The sequence below is a fragment of the Dendrobates tinctorius genome, unplaced genomic scaffold, assembly GCF_039654945.1.
Source record: "Dendrobates tinctorius isolate UK_male_01 unplaced genomic scaffold, ASM3965494v1 ptg000103l, whole genome shotgun sequence".
Lineage (NCBI taxonomy): Eukaryota > Metazoa > Chordata > Amphibia > Anura > Dendrobatidae > Dendrobates > Dendrobates tinctorius.
Window position 1 is genome coordinate 37,322,529 of NW_027361771.1, and position 26,831 is coordinate 37,349,359.

At 45.4% G+C, this 26,831-nt stretch overlaps 1 protein-coding gene across 2 annotated transcripts; it reads left to right on the top strand.

The window, feature by feature from the left end:
* Positions 1-15,861: 15,861 nt before the first annotated feature.
* On the top strand, positions 15,862-18,358 carry LOC141100039 (uncharacterized). 2 transcript variants are annotated; one of them, XM_073588219.1, is made up of 4 exons: positions 15,862-16,656; positions 16,740-16,950; positions 17,027-17,183; positions 17,305-18,358. In XM_073588219.1, the coding sequence occupies exons 2-4, from the start codon at positions 16,806-16,808 to the stop codon at positions 18,320-18,322; spliced, it is 1,320 nt and encodes a 439-aa protein (XP_073444320.1). In that variant the 5' UTR covers positions 15,862-16,656; positions 16,740-16,805; the 3' UTR covers positions 18,323-18,358. The 2 variants fall into 2 exon arrangements, with proteins under 2 accessions (XP_073444320.1, XP_073444319.1); XM_073588218.1 differs by having other exon boundaries at positions 16,740-17,183.
* Positions 18,359-26,831: the final 8,473 nt, after the last annotated feature.

The following is a 26,831-nucleotide window of genomic DNA, read 5'->3' on the forward strand; positions in this document are numbered from 1 at the left end:
TGTTATGTAATTAAGGCCACTAGTAGCACCACAGGAGGTTGTTTTCCATTGAGTTTAACCACTTTAATCACCGTCTTTTGTTATGTAATTAAGGCCACTATTGTAGCACCACAGGAGGTTGTTTTCCATTGAGTTTAACCATTTAGTTTCTAGTTAGTTCTATTCAGTTTATTGTATTTGATAATATAAAGACTATACATATTGTATTTAGTTTAGTTTATTTGAGCAAGAAAGCACTGAAACAATGAATCATTTTTTATATATATATACAGAGCTATGAGGGGCCTGTACCGCCATATAGTGCACAGTCACACTGCTATGAGGGGCCTGTAGCACCATATAGTGCACAGTCACACAGCTATGAGGGGTGTTATGAATGGGTCACCGAGGAGGAAAAAACCTAAACATGCTAAGACCAGAAAAAAACAGAGAGGTTGGTAACTATGCAGATTGCAGATCCCTGATCTTACCACACAACTAGAAGCAGCTGTGGAGCGTGCCTACGATGAACCTAGATGCCTCGTCATGGCCGGAGGACTAACTAAGCCTAAAGCAAGAAAAGGGAAAACTAACTGCCCCAGAGCAGACCCCAAAGGAATAGACAGCCCCCACACATGTATTGACGGTGAAACAAGATGAAAACACAAACACAGGTAGAAAAATAGGCTGAGCAAACGATGGGGCCCAAACTAACTAGAAAGGAGAGGAAAGGAAAGACACTGTCTGCAATCTGCAAAAAACCCTACAAAAATAATGTCCAACACTTCTGATAGGAAAAATAACCCTGAAGTCACTAGACTTCTCCCACTATATCAGCACTCTGAAATATTCTGAGACAGAGCAAAAAGAGGTCAAATAAGGGACAAAAAGCCTATTGGCAAACCTGGTACCAAAAATACCTGGATGACCAGCCAACGCGGAGCAATGAACTTCAGACATCACTCTCTTCCTCCACTGGTCAGGAACATACAATTTTCCCATAGGACAACGCTCAGGTTTGTCCTCCTGAAATTCTTCCAGGGCATGTCTCAAATCGGGCAAGATGGCAGAAAGAACTACCCCCTCACCTAGGATGGTAGTAGGTTTGGGCACAATAGGAGAATCAGCAAAGAAACTCCTAGAAAGGGCATCTGCCTTAACATTCTTAGTGCCCGGAAGAAAGGACACCACAAAATCCAAATGCGTGAAAAACAAGGCCCACCTAGCCTGTCTAGGAATCAAGCGTTTGGCCGACTCCAGGTAAATCAAATTCTTGTGGTCAGTGAGGACCACAACTTGATGTCTAGCTCCCTCCAGCCAATGTCTCCACTCCTCGAATGCCCACTTCATGGCCAACAATTCCCAATTCCACACATCATAGTTACGTTCAGATAGGGAGAACTTTCGGGAAAAGAAGGCACAGAGATACATTTTAGAAGTCACCGGATCTTTTTGGGACAAAACAGCTCCTGCACCAATCTCCAAAGCATCTACCTCTACCTGAAATGGAAGTGAGACATCAGGTTGCCGTAAAACCAGGGCAGAAGTGAACCTCTGCTTCAGCTTCTGAAATGCCAAAACAGCCTCTGGAGACCAATTCAGCACATCAGTGCCCTTCTTGGTCAGATCAGTCAGTGGTTTGGCAATACCAGAAAAATTAGCTATAAATTTACGATAGAAATTAGCAAAACCCAAAAACTTCTGGAGAGCCTTCAAAGAAGTGGGCTGAACCCAATCATAAATGGCCTGTACCTTGGCCGGGTCCATTTCAATAGCTGATGGAGACAAAATAAATCCCAAAAATGAAATCCTCTGTACACCAAAAAGGCATTTTGATCCCTTAACATACAGGGAATTCTCCTTCAAAATCCGGAACACAGTCCGAACATGTTCCACATGAGAATCCCAATCACTGGAAAAGATCAGAATATCATCCAAATAGATGATCAAAAACTTATCCACAAAGTCCCGGAAAATATAATTCATGAAGGATTGGAAGACAGAAGGGGCATTAGTGAGCCCAAAAGGCATCACCAGGTACTCAAAATGTCCCTCCGGAGTATTAAACGCTGTCTTCCATTCATCCCCATGCTTGATGCGAATAAGATTATACGCCCCCCTGAGGTCAAGCTTAGTAAACCAGCCGGCACCTTTAACTCTGGAGAATAAATCAGAAATAAGGGGTAACGGATACTGATATTTAACCGTAATCTTGTTAAGGGAACGATAGTCAATACAAGGCCTTAATGAACCATCTTTCTTAGCCACGAAAAAAACCCAGTGCCTAAGGGTGAAGAGGATGGTCTAATATGACCCTTCTCCAACGACTCCTTAATATAAGATCGCATAGCCTCGTGTTCAGGTACAGATAAGTTGAAAAGCCGACCCTTGGGAAATTTACACTCAGGCCTCAACTCAATTGCACAGTCATAACTCCTATGAGGAGGCAGGGACGCAGACTTACTCTCACTAAATACATCATAAAAATCAGCCAAATAGTCAGGAACATCATGAGACTGGGGAGAGGTGGAGAAAACAGGAGTGTCACCAAGAGCACAGCGACAGCCCCAACTCACCACAGACACTGATTTCCAATCCAAAACTGGATTATGGATTTGCAACCAGGGAAAACCCAGAACAATAGTATCATGCAAATTATGCAGTACCAAAAATCTACAATTTTCTTGGTGGTCTGGGGTGAACCGCATTATCACCTGGGTCCAAAACTGAGGTTTATTCTCCACCAAAGGAGTAGCATCAATACCCCTCAAAGGAATAGGCGTCCGCAGAGGTATCATGGGAAAACCACAACGTTTAGTAAAATCCAAATCCATCAGATTCAAAGCCGCTCCTGAATCCACAAAAGCCTTGGCGGAAAATGTGGATAAGGAGCAGATCAGAGTAATTGCCAAAAGAAACTTAGGTTGTACGCCACCCACAGCAAATGTGTGTGCAAAACGTTTCTCTCGTTTAGGGCAGGCAGAAATAATATGAGAGGCATCTCCACAGAAAAAACACAGCTTATTACGCCTTCTATACTCCTGACGTTGCACCCTAGACAAAACTCTATCACATTGCATAGGTTCAGACATTTGTTCAAAAGGTGGCAACACCTCTCGTGTAGTTTTACGTTCACGGAAACGCCGATCAACTTGAATGGCTAATGACATAGAATCGTCAAGACCAGAGGGAACAGGAAATCCCACCATAATATCTTTTACGGTTTCTGATAAACCCTTGCGAAAGAGAGCTGCCAAGGCACCATCATTCCATGTAGTAAGGACCGCCCACTTTTGGAATTTTTGACAGTGTAACCCTGCAGAATCCTGACCCTGGTTCAATGCCAATAGGGCTTTCTCAGCTTGATCAATAGCATTAGGTTCATCATACAACAACCCCAAGGCTTGAAAAAATGCATCCACATTAGTCAGAATAGGATTTTCAGGTGTCAAAGAAAACGCCCAATCCTGGGGATTGCTGCGCAGCAAGGAGATGACAATTTTAACCTGCTGCGCAGAGCTCCCCGATGAGTTAGGCTTCAAGGCAAGAAATAATTTACAATTATTCTTAAAATTCAAAAATTTAGACCGATCCCCAAAAAACACATCAGGAGTAGGGATTTTTGGTTCAACAGCATGTGATTGAGCGAGATAGGCAGAAATTCCCCGCACTTCAGCAGTGAGCTGCTCCACACGATCAGACAATTGCTTAAACTCCATTAAGGAAAAAATCCTCCTATGGCCCTAGAGAAAAAGGAAAAAATACATATAAATAAAAAAAATTCTGACACTTTTTTTTTACAATTTTTTTTCCTGCTTTTGAGTACCCTAGAATCTGCGGTATGGCTGGTGATTCTGTTATGAATGAGTCACCGAGGATGAAAAAACAAAAACAAGCTAAGCCACAGAAAACCAGAGTGGTTGGTAACTAAGCGGATTGCAGACCCCTGATCCTATCCACACAACTAGCAGTAGCTGTGGAGCGTACCTACGATGATCTTAGATGCCTCATCACAGCCGGAGAACTAAATAAGCCTAAAGCAAGAAAAGGGGAAATCTAAACTGCCCCAGAGCAGATCCCAAAGCAATAGACAGCCCCCAAACACGTATTGTCGGTGAGAAAAGATGAAAACACAAACACAGATAGAAAAATAGGCTGAGCAAATGATGGGGCCCAAACTAACTAGAAAGGACAGGAAAAGAAAGACGCTGTCTGCAATCATGCACAAAACCTTGCCAAAAAATGTCCAACACTTTCTGATAACAAAAACCCTGAAGTTGCTAGACTTCAATTCCCTATATCAGCACTCTGGTATATTCTGAAGACAGAGGAAAAAGAGACTAATCTGATCAGGGACAAAAAGCAAACTGGCATAAACAGAGACATAAGAATGGAAATTCAGCACAGCCCCAGCAGGGGCTGGCTGACCACAAAAACTGAGTAAACCAGACCAAATCTCATGTGAAAAAATAGCAGAGCACACTTAGCTTGAGAAGGCAGGAACAGAACTGGAAACCAGAACTTCAGGGCAGGAAAATCACCAGCACAGAATTAGGGAGTCGGCTGTCTTAAATACAGTCGGAGACTACTGATGTCCAATCACAGTCCTCCTCCTCAGGTGGCAGGTCTCTGCCATTTAGATCAGCTTCATTACCTACTGTCACCACCAGAGGGAGCCCGGATGGAGAACTCACGGCTCCTCTGTCAACACAGCCAGCTCCACCACCCTCACTAGAAGCCATAGGTAAACCAGAAAATGAGTTCACAACACGGATGCTCCTGAAGAAACCCAGCAGTTGTGGAAGGAAAGAGGCAGGCTTAATTTATGAAGGAAAGCTGTGCCAGAGGAGTATCAATGCCCGCACTCATGAGTTGGTCTGGCAAGTGGTAGTCCCAAAGAGGGAGGCATCAATGGTCTTAGAAGCCTATCACAATGGAGCTGGACACTTCGGATGGAAGAAGTTGGAAGCCTTGCTCCGGGAGAGATTATACTGGGTTGGAATGAGGAAGGCCATTGAAAATTGGTGCCGGGAGGGTGGACAATGCAATCTGCACAGAAAGGACCCTAACAGCCAGCGAGCTCCTTTGCAGCCAATAATAACCAAACAACCACTCGAGTTGGTAGCCCTGGACCATGTGAAGCTGGTTCCAAGCCTTTCAGGCTACATTTATGCTCTTACCATCGTTGACCACTACTCGAGATTCCTGGTAGTCGTACCTGTGAAGGATCAAACAACCAGGACAGCAGCCACAGCATTCCAACAGCACTTTTGTCGACCACACGGATATCCCAAGCGAGTGCTTACAGATCAAGGTCCAGCATTTGAGGCAGAAGTGTTCCAGGAATTCTGTAACTTGTACGGTTGCAAGAAGATCAGGACAACACCGTACCATTCACAGACCAATGGCATGTGTGAAAAGATGAATCAGGTGGTGATCGATCTACTGAAGACCTTGCCTTTGGAAGAGAGGAATCTGTGGCCAGAGAAGTTGCCAGATCTGGTAGACCTCTACAATCACATTCCTGTGAATTCCACCAACTGCACTTCAGCCTACCTAATGAGAGCGAGGCCTGGCATGTTGCCTATTGACTTGGATATGGGAGTCCTAACACCTGAGGTGACATCACCAGATGCTGATTCGGATACAAAGTGGCAGCAGCAATATCGAAGAGTACAAGAGTGTGTAGAAAAGAGTCTAGCACAGGCGAGACAAAAACAGGAAAAGAACTACAATCAAAATGCACCTGCAGTTCCCTTGTCTCCAGGAGAACAAGTCCGAAAGAGGAAAAGAAGGATGCATAAATTGGATGACCAATGGGAAGCTGAACCCTACACCATCCTACCATCAAACTTTGACAACACCAAAGTATGCCTTATCAGTAAGGATGGAGGAGAAATGTTATGAATGAGTCACCGTAGGAGGCAAAACCAGAAATACTAGCTAAGTCCAGAAAACCAGAGAAGTTGGCAGCTATCGGATTGCAGACCACTGAACCTATCCACAACAACTAGCAGTAGCCGTGGGGGGTTCCTGCGGTGCCCTAGACCCCTCGATCACAGCCGGAGAACTACATAGCCTAAAGACAGAAAGGGAAATCTAAACTGCCCCAGAGCAGACCCCAAAGCAATAGGCAGCCCCCAACATATAATGACGGTGAAGCAAGATGAAAAAACACTCACACAGATAGAAAGATAGGCTGAGCCCCAAATGATGGGGCCCAAGCTTACTAAATAGGACAGAACAGAAAAGCTGCTGTCTGCAATCCGCCAAAACCCTCTCAAAAACAAGAGCCAACAGACTGATAAGGAAAAAGGCCCTGAAGACGCTAGGCTTCAAAAAGACTATATCAGCACTCAGGTATTATCTGAAGACAGAGCAAAAAGGAAATCAGCTCACCCAGCAGGGAAAGGCAGAAATCCAGAAAAACAAGGCAAAACAAAACCAAAACACAAATGCAAAAAGTAGAGCAGAAAACTTAGCTATTGAGGAGCAGGAATCAGACTGGTCTCCAAGAATCCCTCAGAGTAATCACCCGCAAGGCAGAAGGGCGTCGGCTGCCTTATATCCAGTCAGCAATCCCAGTCACCCAGTCATCATCATTCTGCTCAGGTGCTCTGTAATCAGTCTCACTACCTTCCTTCACCAGAAGAGGGAGTTCATCAGACCTCAATGGTGAAGGGGAAAATGAACTCACAACAGAGAAACCTCATCAGCAGTGTCAAGGGATCATCTGAATTTGTGCCCTGACCAACTAAAGGACAGAACGGAAGAGGAAAACAACATCCAGCCCATAGAGAAGGAAGAAAAGGTCAGCACTGTACTCAGAGAATTCCCTGCAAATTGGACTAGAGTGAATCAAGCCATAGTGATGCCAGTTTTGACCTTTCCCCAACTAGTAGTGCAAGAAGAAGTGACTCAAGAAAATTCAGAAAATCAGGAAATTCAGGCAGCAGATGCCACACCAACAGTGAAGCCAGAGAATCCTCGCCCTCTCAGTGGTGAATCTGTCATGCCCATGGTGAGTCTAAGAGTTCGCAGACAGCTACTACCCAATTTACCTACAGTGAATAGAAGTGGTCCTAGGAAGTCTAGTATCCCTGTGTTATGCAGAACCACCAGTAGTGTATCCCGTACAACACACACTACACCAGTAGTTAGCACCATGCAACCAGTGAGGTCCCCAACCACACCAGTGCTACGCAGGTCTGTCCGTAGTACCCAAGGCATACCACCCCTCAGGATTTGTTTCTAAATAAATAATGTAAATGTTAACCTGTAAATATGTAACGTTTTAAGTTTTGTGCCTACAGAGACTCTGTAAGACCCACCTTTTTGAACAGTTTCATTTTGTTTTAATGGACCATGGACAATGACGCATGGACTAATCGTCATAGGATTCTTTTTGAGCTGTGGTTTTTGTATTTTTCATTTTTTTTCTTAAATCTTGTACATTTATAATTGTTTAATTGTTTATATGTTTTGCTTGTTTTTTCTTCAGTCCGGGAGTACTGAATTGCACTAGGGGGGAGTGTGGCGCCCCTAGGAGTATGGTCGCCACAGTGGCATTACCTTCCTCCTAGGGAGTGTGGTGTCATGCCTGGAAGCAATGAAGGGTCTCTCTAGCAGTTAATCAATACACACAACACAGTTCCCACTCCAGGCCAGCAGAGGGAGCTCTGAACCAAAACTGGGGGAAGAGCTGCTCTCTGGGGGCCAGGAAGGGGAAAAAGGAGATAGTTCTGTGAGGAGGGCGAAGTGTGTGGATGTAAGGAGAGGAGCAAGGAGATTGAGCAGAGAGTTGAGGCTCATTCTCAGCGCATGATCTGGAGCCTGGTCTCCAAGGTTGTAAGGATACTGACGGTCCTGCAACAGAAACCAGAGGAATAGGAAGCTGTAAATGCTCTATTCCCATCTAAGATTCGGAGGCACCATAGCGACGTGTGAGCCAAAGGAGATAGAAGGCTACAGCTCTCTGCCATACGAGGGAATTCTAAAGAGAATAAGCAAGTGGAACTTCAGTGTAACATCGTACTGCATGTACCTAAAAATAAGCGCTAGAGAGGAGACCACACAACCCGTCTGACAGAGAGATTCCTAAGTTGCTTCCAGGCTAATCAGCTCCTGTGCCATCTGTAATCTGGACCCTGGACTGCACTTACAAAGTAAAGGTAAAGAAACTACATTCCGCTGTGTCCTTGCCTTCTTTCTGCAACTTCTTCAGCACTGCTACATCTCTGTGCCAGACACTGCACCCTCTTCCTCAACACCTATTCTCTTCATCTACTCTGCCCTGGGACTACAGCCCTACCTGTGGAGGGCTATAACATCACTGCTGCACCTCACCATCTGTCCCAGAGGTTCTGTCTGCAGCATCGGCTTAACACCTCCCTTGCCGAACACCACAGGTGGCGTCACGAATCACTCATAAACTTTATTCCATCACTCAACCCCTTTTACATGTCCGCCCAGGGCCACGGACCGGGTCACCGCTGCTGTGACATTCCCCTCTGAGAGACCGGCCCGGTACCGAGTACCCCACAGTCCTGGGAGGTCGACCCATATGCAAGAGAGCATGATAGGACAGAGTCTAGCAACGAAGCGTAGGCCGAAGCCCAGAGCCGGGTCAAGGCAGAACCTTGAGACTAGACATGGAATGTGCAAGAGAGCACCATAAGACAGAGTACGGAAAACCAGGCAGAGACAGAGAACTTGGAAGTACTAGAAGGCTCAGAATAGCAAAGGCCAGACATGGCGAAACAGGAAAGGCAGAGAACATAGGAAGTACTACAAGGCAAAGCATGGCAAGGACAAGACATGGTGAAAACAGGCAAAGGCAGAGAACATAGAAAGTACTACAAGTCCAAAGATAGCAGAGACAAAACAAGGCACGAGAGACAACACAAGACATGGCACGGGACAAGAGGCAGAATACAAGCACAGAGCGTGTGCATAGACGCACTACAGCGCAGAGTGCAGGGGCACAGAATACAGGGAGCGACCCAGCAGACCAAGCAGCCATGCAGGGAAGCAACACGATACTCAGGCCCCGACCATAGGAAGGGGCGGTCTGATATAGCACCATAGCACCTGCACTTCCGGGTCAGGACCAGGGAAGGACTTCCGGTTCAGTTCCTCCAGGATCATAGAGAGCATTGCTAGATCAGACTGGGCTGGACCATAGAGAAGGTCACATGATCAGGGGCTCCAGAAACACTGAGAGGTTAGCTGGGTCAGACAGTGCTGGAACATAGGAAAGGTCACATGATCAGGGGCAGAACCACAGAGACAACCACAGCAGGCAGAGCAGAGATGGGCAAACACACAGCAACGGCGTGCAGCCATGAGGTACGCGTGCGCCTACACAATGCTCCACGAGTCACGCAGCACAGCAGTCATGAGGTGCGAGTGCACACTGCTCCAGGGATCTTGCAGCATAGCAGACATGAGGTGTGCGTGCACACTGCTCCAGGGATCTTGCAGCATAGCAGACATAGCGGGCATGACAGGTGTATTACCTCCTGTTCATTCGTACTGCTACATTATGTGTTACCATGATGTATTATATTGTGTTGTATGCCGTATTATGTCCTCTGTATTTCTGTATAGATTAGAGTAAGTCAGTGCATCCTTTGGGAACATTAGAGGAGGGCACTTGTAGTATATAGTATTCATAGACTGGGTAAGTGTAGTTTTGCAAAGGACCACTAGATGGGGGTACACTAGTGGGCCTTGTTAGTTACAGTTCACATAAGGGTTAACTGTTGGAGGAGCTGCTGTGGGTTAAGTTAGTGTAGGTTATAGGAATAGTTCAGAAGGGCAAGCACACCCGAAGTGTTCATAAGGGCTCTAGGCCCAGGACACCATAGCAGCTACACAACGTTGTGGAAAAGCAGAAAAGCACGGTCACAGTCAGATGGGTGCTGGAAAAGATCGGAGCACCCGTGGAAATTGCAGTTTATGACAGCAGCAGGAATGGAAAGGAAAAAGTGGTGGTCCAAGAGTCGTGCAGGGTGCAGAGTATTCACCATGTGGTAGATCTTAAATAGGTCTGAAGCCTGCAAATCTGAGGCAAAGCGGATGAACGGGATCCCCTATATCTTGAGGTCTCACAGGAGTGATGCTGTGGTACCACCTAGGGTAGAATGTGCGTGAGGACATAGAAAGCAAGCAAGGGAGAGTGCAGGAGGAAGGCTGTGTGAACTGTAATGTAACTGATGTGTCCGGGAACGTTGAAGAAGAAAGTAAAATCGTTGATTTGGCATCAGAACCGGTATCTGTGTCCATTATTTCAACCCTAAGCACTGGAACCAGGTGTGCAGGAGCTGGGTCGCACTGCTGTGGAATCCCTGATGGTGGACCAGCATCTCGAACAGGTACACTGGTAGAAGCTGATGGTTTTTCTGTGCGAGGAGGTCAGGACACCAGAGCCCCGGTGTCCATGTGGTACTTGCAGGTACGGAGGATGCAGTGACGAGTCGCAAGACAATTTGGTGCTTTCTCTAATAACGTTTATAAGACTAGAGGGAACTTTCCTCAGTCACGGCCTGATCACCAAAAGGGGTAACAAGGGTTGCCCTCGCAGGGGCTCTATACAATCAAACACAAACGGGTAGAACACGACTACTTCCGGCAATAGCCGGTCACTATAGGGCCGCGGTATGGCCGACTACGGGTCCTTAAATATATAGCCAACTTAGCCGTCCAGACGTCCCTCGCCATTTGGGATGGTGGTCTTTCAGCGTAGTAGTTGCTGGGCCCAGTTGCTGAGGCGATGATGAAGTCTTCGCGCACTCCGGCGTGCTGATGACACTGGAGCCCCACAGGCCCCGGCGGAGTCCTTTGACGGATGGGCCGCAACCCTCGGACTGGGGCAAGCGGCAGCGATGTGTGGTGGCGAATGACAGGCCACCTGCACGGCTAACGGCTGCGATGGGGGGGTCCGCGGTCAGCAGAGGCCCGGCCCCTGCTGCGGACTGGTGCGGGACAGTGGTGGCCGCTGACGGCACTGTACTTGCCGCGGCCACTGGTGAGAACAGGGCGGCTGCGGATGGTGGGGAACAGGCCGCAGCCGCGAGCTGAGGGGAGGCGGCAGCGGCCGCGGGTTGAACTGTGGCCGCGGGCTGGAGCGGGGCAGCAAGTCTCGGATGATCGCCTCGGTACCGTCCTTCTGGAGTCCTCGGTGAGCGTCCTCCCTGGCAATTGTGAGTCGCTCTAACTTTCAGCCGCTCGCACGGTCTCCTGCTGTCTCTGTCCCGGTCTGCTGACTCATTGTCCTGGGAATTCCCCGCCTCCTTTATACTGGTCCCTCCCCCAGCCCATCTGTCTGTCACAACGGTCTGTCCCCGAATTCTGTCCCCCGGGTACAGTTTCCCCCGGAACCCAGATGACGGCTCCCTTGGTTCCGGCCCGGAAACTCGACGGGGGGCCGTTCCTCCCACATTCTCGGCTACGACTACCGTCCTGGCCCCCTCTTACACACGCGCACACAAACACACCACCACCACTCATAACTGCACACAACCAAAAAAACAACAATCCAAAAACTATATTTCCAATAGTTATTGCAATTACTTCAACTAGTCAAAATACCATGTCATGGGAGAATGGGAGAATACATTATTTTTCTACAAAACCTTGATCCATCTCCTCTGATTCAAACAGATTACATCTAGCACAAAAGAGGAGGGGTTACCTAGATCAGAGCATAATAGCAGGTTTTAAGTACTTAATCAAAACATTCCCTTCAACATCCTGCAGAGGGCATAGCTTGACAATCAAATCTGTATTACATCTACCCTCTCTGGCTATTGGTTCTCAGTCTTGATATACTGGATGGATGGACTACTACTCCTATCATGCCATTTTCTCTCTTGACTTCACCAAGAACAGAGCACAGACGCTGAGGACAACGATTATGATTGATCAGCACAATTTTACAATACGTCTGTCACTCAGTCCATACTCCACAATCACTGGTATAAAACCTAGTGGGATCTCTTGACAATCAGAGACCGTTGTCCCTTATTAGTCACTAAAAAATCATTCAGTCCCACATTCAAGGATCCTCATAGTTTACAACAATATCACCCCAGACTTTACAATCACACAGACGAGGACAACATGTAACAATCCTTCAACTCCTGAAATACACAGGTTGAATTGCCAAGGCGCCTGACCAGAATCTTTGGGCAAGGTTGGTTACTTGTCACTTCAATCAGTGTTCATTCAACCGTCATTTAATCATCAGTTATACATCTAAAGACACATTGAACATATAACAGACCACAAACGAAACATACAAAATTTTAAATACCAGCAAAGGTTCAACAAAAATTGTCTTGTTCGGACCACCAATTTCCTGTCCTGGAGCCCTGTAGGTAACATTGAATTTTAGTAACATAATGGGCTACTCAAGGCGACATCTGCAAGGAGTTTGTATGTTCTCCCTGTGTTTGCGTGGGTTTCATAGAATCATAGAATCATAGAATCATAGAATCGTAGAGTTGGAAGGGACCTCCTGGGCCATCTGGTCCAACCCCCTGCTCAAAGCAGGATTCGCTAAATCATCCCAGTCAGATGTCTGTCCAGCCTCTGTTTGAAGACTTCCATTGAAGGAGAACTCTCCACTTCTCGTGGCAGCCTGTTCCACTCATTGATCACTCTAAGTGTCAAAAAGTTTTTTCTAATATCTAATCTGTGTCTCCTCCCATTCAGTTTCATCCCATTGCTTCTAGTCTTTCCTTGTGCAAATGAGAATAAAGTTGATCCTTCTACAATGTGACAGCCCTTTAGATATTTGTAGACAGCTATTAAGTCTCCTCTCAGTCTTCTCTTTTGCAAACTAAACATTCCCAAATCCTGCAACCTTTCCTCATAAGACAGGGTTTGCAGACCGGTCACCATTCTGGTCGCTCTTTTCTGAACTTGCTCCAGTTTGTTGATGTCTTTTTTAAAATGTGGTGCCCAAAACTGGACACAATATTCCAGATGAGGTCTGACCAAAGAGGAGTAGAGGGAAATAATGACTTCACGTGATCTAGACTGTATGCTTCTGTTAATACATCCTAGAATTGCATTTGCCTTTTTTGCTGCTGCATCACACTGTTGACTCATATTCAGTCTGTGATCTATTAGTATACCCAAGTCTTTTTCACATGTGCTGTCACTTAGCCCTATTCCTCCCATTCTATATATGCTTTTTCCATTTTTATTGCCCAGATGTAGTACTTTGCATTTCTCCCTGTTAAAAACCATTCTGTTAGTTGCTGCCCACTTCTCCAGTTTATTTAAATCTTTTTGAATCCTCTCTCTCTCTTCTCTAGTATTAGCTATCCCTCCTAGCTTTGTGTCATCAGCAAATTTAATCAGTTTACCCTCAATTCCTTCATCTAAATCGTTGATAAAGATGTTGAACAATACAGGGCCCAGGACAGAGCCCTGTGGTACCCCACTTGAGACATTCTTCCAACTGGATGTGCACCACCTAACAGTTGCCTTGTCCATTCCATACTTAATCATTTTTTCAATAAGGATTGTATGAGAGACTTTGTCAAATGCTTTGCTGAAGTCAAGATATACTATATCTACAGCATTTCCTTGATCCAACCAATCAGTGATACCGTCATAGAAGGAAATTAAGTTAGTCTGACATGACTTATTAGTTACAAACCCATGCTGACTCTGTTTAATCACTTCATTCTTATCCAGGTATTGACATACAGGTATTTCCTCCGGGTTCTCTGGTTTCCTCCCACATTCCAAAGATATACTGATAGGGAATGTAGACTGTGAGCCCCAATTGGGACTACTATGATAATGTCTGTAAAGCAATGCGAAATATGATGGTGCTATATAAGCAAAGCATAATAAATAAAAAATGGGAGCACATCATGTAAAATGTTTCTCCGGTACTAAGAACTCTTAAGGCCCTGTTACACACAACGATATTGTGAACGATATCGTTGCAACGTCACCAGTTTGGAGATGGAGTTGGCTGATCGTTAATCGTTGCCTAATGATCTGGGCCATAATTCTATCGTTGGTCTCCCGCTGGGCAGCACACATCGCTGCGTGTGACAGCGAAAGACCATCGATCAGCGATGCCTGGAGCTGGTATCCAGGGTAAACAGCGGGTAACTAAGAATCATAGAATGGTAGAGTTGGAAGGGACCTCCTGGGCCATCCGGTCCAACCCCCTGCTCAAAGCTTAGTTATCCACTGTTTACCCTGGATACCAGCTTGCTCACTGGTCCTGATCGCTGGAGGGTCTGTCTATGTGACAGCTCACCAGCGATCAGCTAAATATGTCCCAGCGATCCCATCCACGTCAGATCGTTGGTGGGATCGCTGGGACATTGAAGCGTGTAACGGGGCCCTTAGTTATCTAAAGGCTTGTTTACACTTGGCCAGTTTCATTACTGTTTCCATAATAATTGACTATTGTGGACACAGGCAAAACTTAACAATAAAACTATTGTTTATCACTGATCTTTGTTAGGCTACTTTCACACATCAGTTTTTGTGCATCAGGCGCGATGCGGCGAAAAGTGTAAAAACCGGATCCGGCGCCTGTTGCCACCGGATCCAGTTTTTTCCCCATAGAGTTTCATTATTGCCGCATTGCGCCGGATGCCTATGCGGCGTATCCGGTTTTTGCTGGATCCGGCAAAAACAGCCGGTCCGGCGTCTGGAAAAAACGTTACATGTAACGTTTTTTGTCTGCGGTAAAAAAACAGATGACGCCGGATCCGGCGACATACGCTTTTTTAATAATGGTAGTCTATGGCCGCCGGATCCGGCGGCATCCGGTTTTTGCCTGATTCCGGCGCCGGATCCGGTTTTTGCACTGAGCATGCTCCAAAAAGTATCAAATTTGGGGAAAAACACCTGCCAATCTCCACCCACCCTATAGGAAAGGTAGAGAGAGGGCATTCATCACCCTTAATGCAGAGGAGAAAGAGCTACTGGAGACACACACAGCCACTGGATTCTGCCACATATACACCAGCCAGCCAGACATCCAGCAACCAACTGGATTTTTGACAGCCATCCACTATTGGACCTCCAGCGAGCAGGAGTTTGAGTGTGAGTATAAAAATTTTCTTGCAAGCATAGGTTTTCGTTTTGTCTGTGTGACTGTCGATGCCTGCGCACCCATGCCCGTCACAGCCAGCGACTGTCTTGCCGCCTTCCCAGCTAAACTTGTCACCACCATGACCCCCACAAACGCCACTTGAACCCTCTGCCGCAGAACCCCCATCACTGCTGTCACTGCTAGCCACCACGCTGGAGTCCCATGCTGTACCTGCTGCTGCCTGCCCAGCATGTATATGTATATATACACACACACATGTATGTTCATACATTGTACTATTGTTTTTAAAATGTTTCAGGTGTGGTCATCAGTGTGGGGAGGGATTCTAATTATGAAGGACAGTGTGAAGTAGTTTGCGTGGGTGGGTGGGTGAATTTATGTGTAAATACTGTAGGGGGAGGTACTGTATATACTCGTGTATACGCCAGGATGTTACGCCCATTTTTGGTGCTAAAAGTCCCCCTCTTGGCTTATACACGGGTCATCTCCCTGTGGGTCAGAGGGGGAGCAGGGGTGTCACAGATCATCCTGCTGTCATATCTGTAGCCTTGCTTGCTTCTCCACTGTCTCCCTTCCTGTCTTCAGTGGTAACGTTACCATTCCTGAATCTGTGCGTTGCAAGCATAGTGATATCCACCTTTCCTGGGTCCATTGCTGCTCACTGCGGTCTCTGCTGCATCCTCAGTGGGTGCGTTGATGTGAGAAGTGCGTGTCCCCCTCTGCTGGATGAACAGTCACTGACAGGGGCGATGGACCCACAATAGGTTTTTTTTCTTTTTGGCATATGGGGGCATATTCTATGGAACAGCATATGGGGCCATAGTGTATGGATTACACACTGGGCTTATGTGTTCCCAATTTTTGGGCCGGTGTGGCTTATACACGAGTATATACATAGTAATTTTGCGATGGTTTGTTGTCCAAGCTGCATTTTATAGGGTGGTGAGAGTGGAATTCAAAAAATCTTATTTTTTACTATTTTTGTTGTTTTGTTTGATTGTAAAAATAAATGTTGCACACAGCACAAATCTAAACTACATCGTGCTTTTTTCATGCAGGAACTTGCCCAGGACACTACTGCAAAATCCTAATTTGCAACCCATATTGTAAGTATACAGGCCTGAAAGCTTTGAATATGGTTAGTGTTGTAGGTAACAATTGTTTTCATTACAGAATTTCAGCCAGACATGTCTTCTTCTGGGAGCCCTCCCTCACATCGCCAGCGAAATGAGGTATTTTTTTTATTTTTTTTTTATTGCCAGAACATTCTTGGTACACATAACCCTATATATGCATTCTTGTTTAATAGAAAGCTGAACCATAGGGTCTCTCAGAAGGAGACGGACGTAGCGGAGAAATGCCTGGAGTGGGCTCCCCGCATGTAAGTATCTTTGCATTAATTGCACTAAAACATGTTCTTACACATCACTGGACCTAAAAACAAGATCAACATAACAGCATTTAATTTTCCTTTTCTTCTTTTTTTTTCATTATAGGCTTCTGAATCTGTGGCTCGTCCGAGAGTTCCTCAAAGTGCCTCCCAGAGTCGTCGGCAACCACGCCGGGGCGGTCGCCATAGAGTAAGGATTTTTTTTTTTAGGACTTTTATAAGGTTTGTACATAAAGCTGTGATTGTTATGTTTACCTTTTTGTCTTTAAACAGGCTTCACAGCGTGCTCACGATTCCGACAGTGAGGATGTGGCTATTGATGTGGACCTCTTGATTGATATGGTGAGAGATCGTGAGCCGCTCTGGAATATGGCGGACCGCTTCCATGCAGATGCTAGTGTTACTAGACGACTCTGGGAGGAAGTGTGCCATGCTGTGGTATCTAACTGGGAGGAACTCCATTCTCGGGCACAGAAAGAACAGCGTAAGTATTCACATTTCAGTAATGTTTCCGGATGTATTGTGCTTGATCCTAATCATTTTGTGTTTTCAATTTTCAGGGGAAAGAGTTCAGTTGCGGTGGCGGTCAATGCGGGATCGCTTCAAGAAGGAGTTCAACAAAGAGATGCAGGCTCCCAGCGGATCAAGAGGACGCAGGAGCCGCTATAAGTATTCTGAGGCCCTGTCATTCCTGAGATCAACTATGGTGACAAGAAGGTAAACATTCCTACCAGAAGTGACTAAATAAAAAATGGTCAAATGTGTAATCTTTTTTTTGCAGCCAGGGCTAATGAATATCATGATATTAATGTCTATTTTTTTCTACTTTTTTCAACAGCACCTTCAGCAGCACGCGGGAGCCTGCATTGAACCCTTCTGGAGCGATCCCCCAGGAGGCCGTCACCATGGACCACGACATACCCAACCCCTCTGCACCCTCCCTGCCTTCCCTTGTGTGTGATCCCTCAGCCCCATCCACCTCTGCTGGAGCATCTGTGCAGGCTTCATTACATGAAGCTGCTGTTGACGAGGTAGGCTTTCCTTTACCTCACCCCTCTGACACAGCTGCCCTCTATAGAACACCTTTGAGTTCTGGGCGGCTGCGTCAGCGGGGTCAGGAAAGGCAGTTTGCTGCAGAGTTTATGAATCTACATGCATCCTTTCAAAACGCTATGAAAGTCATGACCCAGCAAATGTCTGCTGGGTTCAATCTTGTTACTAGAGAGGTGCTTGATTTAGGCACGCGTGTTGAAAGGATGCATCTAGATGCAAATAAAGCGCCGCATCATTCTTTTTTCAAAGCTGTGATTGAGCGGCTGGACAACCTAACTCCTGAACAGCAGCTGCATGTAATGCAAGCCTGCCAGGTGGCCTTAGCACAGGTGACATCAGCAGCCCCTCCAACCGGCCCAGTAGTTGCTCCAGGCCCGGTCCTTCCTACCCCTCCTGTACCATACCATTTTCCCCAGTACCAACCTCCTGCCCCTTTCCAGTCTGCTTCCCCGTACCAGTTCCCAACTGCATCCGTGCCTCCACTCCCTTCCCAACCTACACTCCCTTCCCAACCTACACTCCCTTCCCAATACATCCAGTCTCCTTCCACATCCCAAATTCAAGCATCCTTCACCCACAGTTTAGTTTCCCCCCGTCTATTGTTTTCTCCACCCCTTCATCAGCTTTATCCACCCCTTCACCTTCTTTCTCCATTCCTATACCTTGTCCTTTGCTATCTGACCCCTCACAAACTACATCCTCCCACAACACCCCTGTTGAAGTGGTCCAAACTGAGAGCCCCTCCAATACTATTTCCGCTACACATTACACCAATCTTTAATGTGTTTTGTTGTTACCAATAAAAAAGTTTTATTACAAAAATATAAAAGAAAAAATTCCAGCTAAAGCTGATAAAAATAAAAGATTTTTTTCAGTCTATCAAATGTTTTTGTTTCTTTTACTGTTAATATAACATGTCAATGTATAAAACTCAATGAGTGTGAGTGTGTGAGTGATTGTGTGAGAGTAGGTGTGTGTGAGTATGTGAATGTATGGGAGTGTGTGTACAAGAACATGTATGAGTTAGGCCGGTTTCACATTAGCGCATTTTCAGCGCGCGCACGGCCGGGGGTAGCTCCGCCCCTGATCCGGCTCTCTGCCCGGCGTGCCCGCCCCTTGCTTGTAGCGCCGCCTACTAGCGGACAGCGGCGCCTGCGATCGGCACACCCTATCTTTAGCATAGGGTGCGCAGATCGTGCGCAGGCCGTGCACTAGTTGCGCTTTGACCTGCGCTGCGCACTTTTGACGGTGCGCAGTGCGCGCCAAAATCAAACTTTTCGGATTTTGGCGCGCACGGCGCACCGTCAAAAGTGCGCAGCGCAGGTCAAAGCGCAACTAGCGCACGGCCTGCGCACGATCTGCGCACCCTATGCTAAAGATAGGGTGCGCCGATCGCAGGCGCCGCTGTCCGCTAGTAGGCGGCGCTACAAGCAAGGGGCGGGCACGCCGGGCAGAGAGCCGGATCGGGGGCGGAGCTACCCCCGGCCGTGCGCGCGCTGAAAATGCGCTAATGTGAAACCAGCCTAACGTACGTTTGTGGCGGTGGGGGGAGGCCTGCTGGTGGGCAGTACTGTGGAAGGTCCTTGGATACCGCTTTATAGCCCCTATATTATTTTCTACACACCACACTACATGATTTAGTAGAAAGTTTTTTACTAAATGATAATTTTTGTTCAATTTTAAAAGAGCTTTGTCAGGAATTTAAAAAATGGGAATATTTTGGTACAAAGAATAGGTAGTAAAACAATATAGAATACTGATACAAAGGTACTAATACTTTACCAAAATTGAAGCTAACAAGGTAAAGTAACTTAAACCACAGAAATGGTTTGGTACAACAAGGTAAAAAATTGGTTTTAACATCTCAAACCATGTCATCCTGCCATTCAACTCTACCTTCAGGTGACATAAAGTACTCGGCAAATATGTCCCTCATTCTGGACACTGCTAGAGTACTTCGCACATTAGCACTGCGATAATCATGCAATGTGGTTTCAACATCATTGTCTTCGATGGCAATCTGTTCCTTACTAATAACCAAATTGTGTAGCACAACACATGCTTTTACCACCTCATCCACATTTTCTGTTTTCAAGTTAATTGCGGTCAACAGTACTCTCCATTTAGCGGTAAGAATTCCAAACGAACACTCCACCATCCGCCGTGCTCGTGTCAGGCGATAGTTGAACACTCTTTTTGTTGGTGTCAAGTCTCTGCTTGCGTACGGCTTCAGCAGGTGTTCTGACAGTTGAAACGCTTCATCACCTACGCAGACAAATGGCAGTGGTGGCCCAGAAGTTTGAGGAAGCGGTCTTGGAGGTGGGAATTGGAATGTGTTTCCGTACAAATTACGTCCCATTGCTGAAATTTTAAAAACTTGTGAGTCATTGGAGCGTCCATAGGCCCCAATATCCACCGCAATGAATTTGTACTTGGCGTCTGCAATCGCCATCAGGACTATTGAGAAATATTTTTTATAATTAAAAAACTCAGATCCCGATCCTGCTGGTTTAGTGATCCTGATGTGCTTGCCATCAACTGCACCCATGCAATTCGGAAACTGACAGATGCTGTAAAATTGGTCAGCTATTTCGAGCCACCTCTCTGTTGTGGGCTGTGGGATAAACTCTTCATGTAGACTGTCCCACAATGCGCGGCATGTGTACTTGATGATACCTGATAATGTTGAAATCCCAATCCTATACTGGTACTGTAGCGACGAAAGCGATTCGCCTGTTGCAAGGAATCTGTGGGAAAAGTTAAAAAAATAATTAATGCAAAATAACTGCAACAACAGGAGGAGACACATTTCCAGTATACTGAAGTCTGCTTTGAAGGACAAAGAATAACAATTGCTTAACGGAGAGTGACCATCAAACGCTCCGGTGGTGAGATGGAGAAGCGGCAGTAGGTGTCACGTCTCCGGATCAGTTCTCCAACCCAGTCCAGCAAAAAATCAAAAGTTTCCACTTTCATCCTCGTATAATGAAAAAACTTCTCTGGATTTCCTCGCAACGACAGATATAACGTTGCAAACACTGCCAGTGTCAGCCTCTGTGCAGTTATAGGGTGAATCCAGAAACGACGTCGGCGCAGACGCATGATACGCTGCCTTTGTCGCTCCTTCGCCATGACAATTGCTGCCAAAGAATTGGCCTCAAAAGTGAAATCAATGTAAGCCTGAGCAATGTTCCCGATAATGGCTTCCATCTTGCTCCAAAACAACAACCTCTCAACAGGGTGTATACCAAGGTATATATAGGATTTTCTGTAAATGCCAGTAGCCAATGGTGGCTTTTGGGCGTTTTTTTAAAAACCGGATCCGGCAAAAAAACGGACAAAACGGATGGAAAAACTGATGCACCGGTTCCGGTTTTTTGCCAGATCCGGCATAATCCGTTGACCGGATCCGGCAAAAAACCGGAACCGGTGCATCAGTTTTTTCACATGTTATGCCGGATCCGGCAATGCGGCACGGCGCCGCATCGCGCCTGATGCACAAAAACTGATGTGTGAAAGTAGCCTTAATTGTGCAGTTGTAAAATTGATGGCCAAGTTCAGATGCTTGAAGCGATTTATGCATCGTTTTAAGAAGCCAACTATTGAAAGGTCTTACTCTTCTATGCATACAAAACAATGCACTCCAACCGCTTGTCCCCAGACAATGCCGGACACATCTCCTTTACACAGTCCTGTTATGATGTACGCATGTTCTGAATCCATAGAATATCACCAGCACATAATGTCTTGACCACCATCCTTGAAACCCACCATGCAAAAAGAAGATAGTAGTATAGGTAAGGGATCAATTGCTAATACAGCATTTAATAAAGGCCAGCTTTGACATGTGCCCCGACAAGAAGGAATCAGTAAAAGACATACATTGGTCTCCTACTTTTCTACAGAGAAGAAATATGCGCCCAGTGATTTCCTGTTAGGGAAAGATTTTGGATTTTAGCTCACAAAAAAGACAGATTAGGCTGCAACTGAGCAGAATTTGTAAAGACATCTAAGTAGTAGAAAATTTCATTGAGTTATTTGATTTAGTTTGGAGACGATCTTTAGTAATAAGAGGGCTGAGAGGTTAGGTCACAAATTGCTGTAATTGGGAACAGTGTGGGGTTGTCTGGCATGGCATGCAAGTAAACCATTTTTATATCCACAGTCAAATACCTTTTGTCATGCGACAGGTTTTCATTCTCATGCGTAGTTTATAGTTCTTTCTTAGTGATTAAGGACATAGTTCGGAATGTTGCTCAGTGCTATTATGTGCCTCAGAAAAGTGTCACAGGTCTTTACCGCAGTCCTGTTAGCACTGATTGTGACACGGCTGTTGTGTTTCCTCATTGATTTCTGATTGCTAGGCAAATGGTAATTGTGTCACGGTCACATGTGTCTGGACGCAGCGAGTACCGCAAGGCGAACCCATAAGACACCCGTGACCCTGGATACAGCGCCTCCAGTGGGGCGAATTTAAATAATAAAACGTGCAGCTGGATACGCCGCCTCCAACTGGCGAATTTAGGTATTACACATTATACATACAGTAGTCTGGAAACCCCGCCTCCAGTAAGGCGAATTTAAATAATAAAGGGGAACCAGGGTAACATTAACAATGGTGGGCCCTGCAATAGGGAATAGGGAAGTGGAGACCTCCTGAACTCCCCTGAGCCAGTGTCCCTGCACTCCTAATGTTCCCTATGCCGGTTCCGCACCGGGCAACGCACAGGAACCTAAAAACCCTAGCTCGCCCTGAACCTAAACCCTCACTAGGGAATTGGTCGGTGTGGAATCTAATCCCACCACTGCACTAAGCACACATGAGGGAAAATGACAATACAGGGGAAACACCACTTAGCTTTGCTCTGGTGCGTACGCTCCTAGCAACAGAGCCCACCACCTGTGTGCATCTTCTCCTCCACCCAGATCCATCACCATAACTGGATCCTTCACCATAGTGCAGCCTTGGAGCAGAGTCCACCACCAATTGCAGAAGTCCAGTAACAGAGTCCCAAAGATGAGTTCAGCTCCTGCCCAAAAAGTCAAGCATGCTTAAGTCCAGCTCTCAGCAACCAAGTCCCGCATGCTGAGTGCAACTCTCTCCATAGTCGTCACTCCACCAAGCCATGCAAGCACTTCCTGCTGACACCATAAACTGTGACTCCACCACGCCATGCCAGCCCTTCTTGCAGACCACATAGCTGCCACACGTCCCCTCTGGCTGGGCTGTGCAGGACTCATGTTCAGCTCCTTCCTTCACCCAGGCTTCCTTGTGAATGACTAACACACAATATCACCAACAGGGATTGAACACACCTGGCTCTCTTTTATAGAGCCTAACACCTGATTTGTAATTAAGTACACATTAAACCAAAGACACTAAAGTGCACTACCGCTCACCACCACCGGGGCAACTTAGAATGAATGACACCACGTGTAATAATTCTAATGGCCACCGGGGGCAATCAACCCACTTTGGCACCTAGCCAAAGGAAAAAAAGTTCAATTTGTGCATTTAAACTGTCAGATCCAGCCTGGATCATGATAATTGTCTTTTCAGCAAGCTTTGCATATATCCATGGTATATGCAAATATACAAATAAACTTTGTAACATATCTTATCAGTGTAGTATGCTTCTTTCTCCATTTATGAGCCACTTCTTCAACACCCACTGCCTCCTAAACGTATCATTCACTTTGAAAAACCGCTAAAATCCGTCTTTCTCAGAGCAAGACAGACTGCCAGGTTACTGAACCGCCTACTGCCAGACTGCCAGGTTATAACAGCCGCCTACTGAAGGCTATGAAGGGGGAAGGAGGAGCAAAGTGAGACACCGAGGCAGAGAGATTGGGATGCAGATTTCTAGCAGGTTAGATGAAGAAAAACACTGGCGCTCTTCCTAAAACAACTGAAGGCTATAGCTGCTGGTAGAGAGACCGGTTCTGTGTCCTTACCTGCCAAAAAATGTAAAATAGATATAGGAAAATCTGCCGCACTAGAAATAAAAGTATATTGACAAGGAAAGTTTAATGGGGGTCAAAAGGTGGCCAATGGAAAAATAAATAATATGATATGTAAAGGCAAGATAATGGAATACAGATCCAAAGAACACAGTCCCTATAGGGCACCTATTCGAGATTTCTAGTAACGTAAGTGTTTTATCTTTTACGTGGATTTACAGCTTACAATTTTCAGTAACCCGGAAAATGTTTTTCCTGCTACTTTTGATGTTCTGTTCCTGACTAGGCTATTACTCAGTGCTGCTGACAACAAACAACAACTATTCAGGGAACTAAGGATTTTCTTGTAGCAAAGGTTTAAAATTAAAATCAGAAGACCCAATGGACACTGGACCCCAACTTAGCTTTCATGAAATAGATTGCAGACTCGAGAATGCATATTCTGGTTTGTGGTTGTAACAATCCCCAATTGTATTATAATCTTCCAGCCTCATATTATGGGAAAATGCCCTTTATTATATCATCCAGCTTCTGGATTTGGGCCAAGAAGAAGCGGAATATGACTTAGGTAAGCAGATGTTTATTGTGCAACCTGAATAGTTACCCTGCTGGCGTAATGTGAAGAGGTAGTAGGTCGAACAACAAAGCTTTGTTTAAGAACAAGAACATTGGAGAATTTCAAGTATATTTCCTGCAGCAGGAGAATATGAAGGGAATATGCATTAAGAAAATGCAAAAACAGGACTATTTATAATTTTGAGTTTCGTCCCAAGACTTTCCAAACGTATTCTGCCATTAGTAGTGGCAGAGATGAAATAACAGCCACGATATCCACATAGATAAATTCCCAGTTGTTCAAGATAGAAGAGAATAATGGCTAAAATGAAAAGACCAAATCAGAATGAAATGACAAGAAAAACACATGACCACCCCAATTTACCGATCTCATGGTACTAACAAACAGGGGACTGTAGAAACACTAAGCTAGGAGAGACAGAGGCAGACATATTGCATCTTATTAAACAACTCATGTTGGAAGATGGTGTATATAATAGAAAAGTCCAGCAAAAGGACCTGACAGTCAATGTTTCCTCTCCACCAGAATTAAGACTCAAAACCAGTAATAATGCCTCTTAGTGGAAGTATGTGAAGCTCCAGTTCGATGATTACTGATCGTTCTTAAGCTTAATGGTTTAGCATAATTATATATCAAGATCTGCTTGCCTCAAAGTTGCCTCTTGGACTCAGGAAACTTCTGGCACCTTTTTTGAGTCTCCATCTAAAAGTCCCCAAAAAATCCTCACCTCCAGCACCTTGACCTGAATTATTGTCTATTGAATTATTGGCATTAGAAATTCAACAATTTGGCAATAAAAGGCATGGAAGGGTATCACATAATTATATTACTGATCAGAAGCTGTGCCAGAAATAAAACAAACACAACTCTAATAGATTGCTTCATAACTCCCAATCTACTAGAAAAGACAGGGAACCTTCCTATTGAAATGACATGAAGACCAGCTGTGCAAGATCGGACAGTCTCAGACAACAGGGTGTTGCAGTTGGGCCATAGAGTTTGGTTCCCCAACTGGCTTCATACTTAATTTTTCCACTCAGCTAGATAGGAATGGTAATCAGTTGCCATAGCAAGTACCAGCAGAAGTTTAGGGGAGGTTAGCCCTTAAAGGAGCCTTTCATTACTAAGACTGGAGCCTGGCGCCTTAGTTGTGTGTCTGGGTTTTAGGAACCTCCAGTTGTCCTAATCTGAACCCATCCACTCACTGACTTCATTTCTTTGCCTATGTGCTTGCATACAAATGAGAGAAAACTGGCAATCACCTGGAGCGCCAGCAGGGGTTGTTGCCATTCTAGGCTTGTCTATGCCTTTGGTCCCCAGCTGGATCTTCTAACTATACTTTCTCTGAAGGCTTATCTAGGGTTGTTTTGTGCCTTTGGTCAAAAGAGAAAAATATACCTGACGGCAGTCAGAGGTTCTGATTCTTGCTGCATGTGGTTTTGAGGGCCTAGGACTGTGAGGGAGGTTTGGGTGGTACCCTTAGGGGTTAAGTAAAAGTGTGGGAAATAATGGGGCTGCCCTATGCAAATAGGGGTGTGGTTTGATAAGGATGATAAGAGGGCAAAAGCATGCCAAAGGACATTCAGCCAGTTTACCTGAGTGTGAAGTGCTATGTTTTTACACGCCTTGCAGTCTGGCCAACATGAATCGAGTTACAGGTTTCCTTCTACAAGCTGATCTAAGGCACTATACTGCAATGCACATCTAGGGGGCAAGTCATGCAGACTGGCATTTCTCACACCAATCTTGACAAAGGGTCTGCTTTAGAAAATACGCCTTTTGATTAATTTGAAGCATCTCTTAGCGGCCTTGCACAGTAATTAACTGAAGCATATTTCTGTAAAATTTTTTGTCACTTTTTGTGGCATCATTTTGATGAATTTGTTGGCAATATGACTAACCAGATTATTCACAGATTATGGTATAAATTATATTACCACATTTCAAAATTTACCAGTTGGTGCAGTAGATTTTAAGAAAACCAACAGATTGCGCATTCATGATCTGCATGTTTTTGAGTCTGTGTATTAGAATGATTAATTGAAAGGGGGTGTGTTCAAAATAATAGCAGTGTGGAGTTCAATTAGTGAGGTCAATCATTCTGTGAAGAAACCGGTGTGAATCAGTTGGTCCTTATTTAAGGGTAAAGCCAGGACGTGTTGTACATGCAATTCTCCTTGGAAGACTAAGAACTATGGATTGTTCGAGACATTGTTCAGAAGAACAGGGTGTGTTGATTAAAAAGTTGATGTGAGAGGGTAAAACGTATAAAGAAGTGCAGACAATGATCGGCTGTTCAGCTAAAATGATCTCCAATGCTTTAAAATGGAAAGCCAAATCAGAGAGACTTGGGAGAAAAAAGAAGACTACCATTCGAATGGATGGAAGAATAGCCACAATGGCAAAGGCTCAGCATATGATCAGCTTCAGCATGATCAAACACAGTCTCAAGTTACCTGTGAGTTCTGTGACAGATAGAAGATTCCTGTGTGTAGCAAATCTCATAGCAAGAAGTTCTCGCAAAGTCCCACTGTTAAAAAAGACACATGTATTGAATACAATTTGCCAAAGAACACACCAACTGGCCTAAAGAGAAATGGAGAAACATTTTGTGGACTGATGAAAGTAAAATTGTTCTTCTTGGGTCGTCAGATGACCCCAAAACTCCGCATTCAAGCCACAGTACACTCTGCAGACAGTGAAGCATGGTGGTGCAAGCATCATGATGTGGGCATGTTTCTATTACTATGGTGCCGGACCTATACCGCATACCA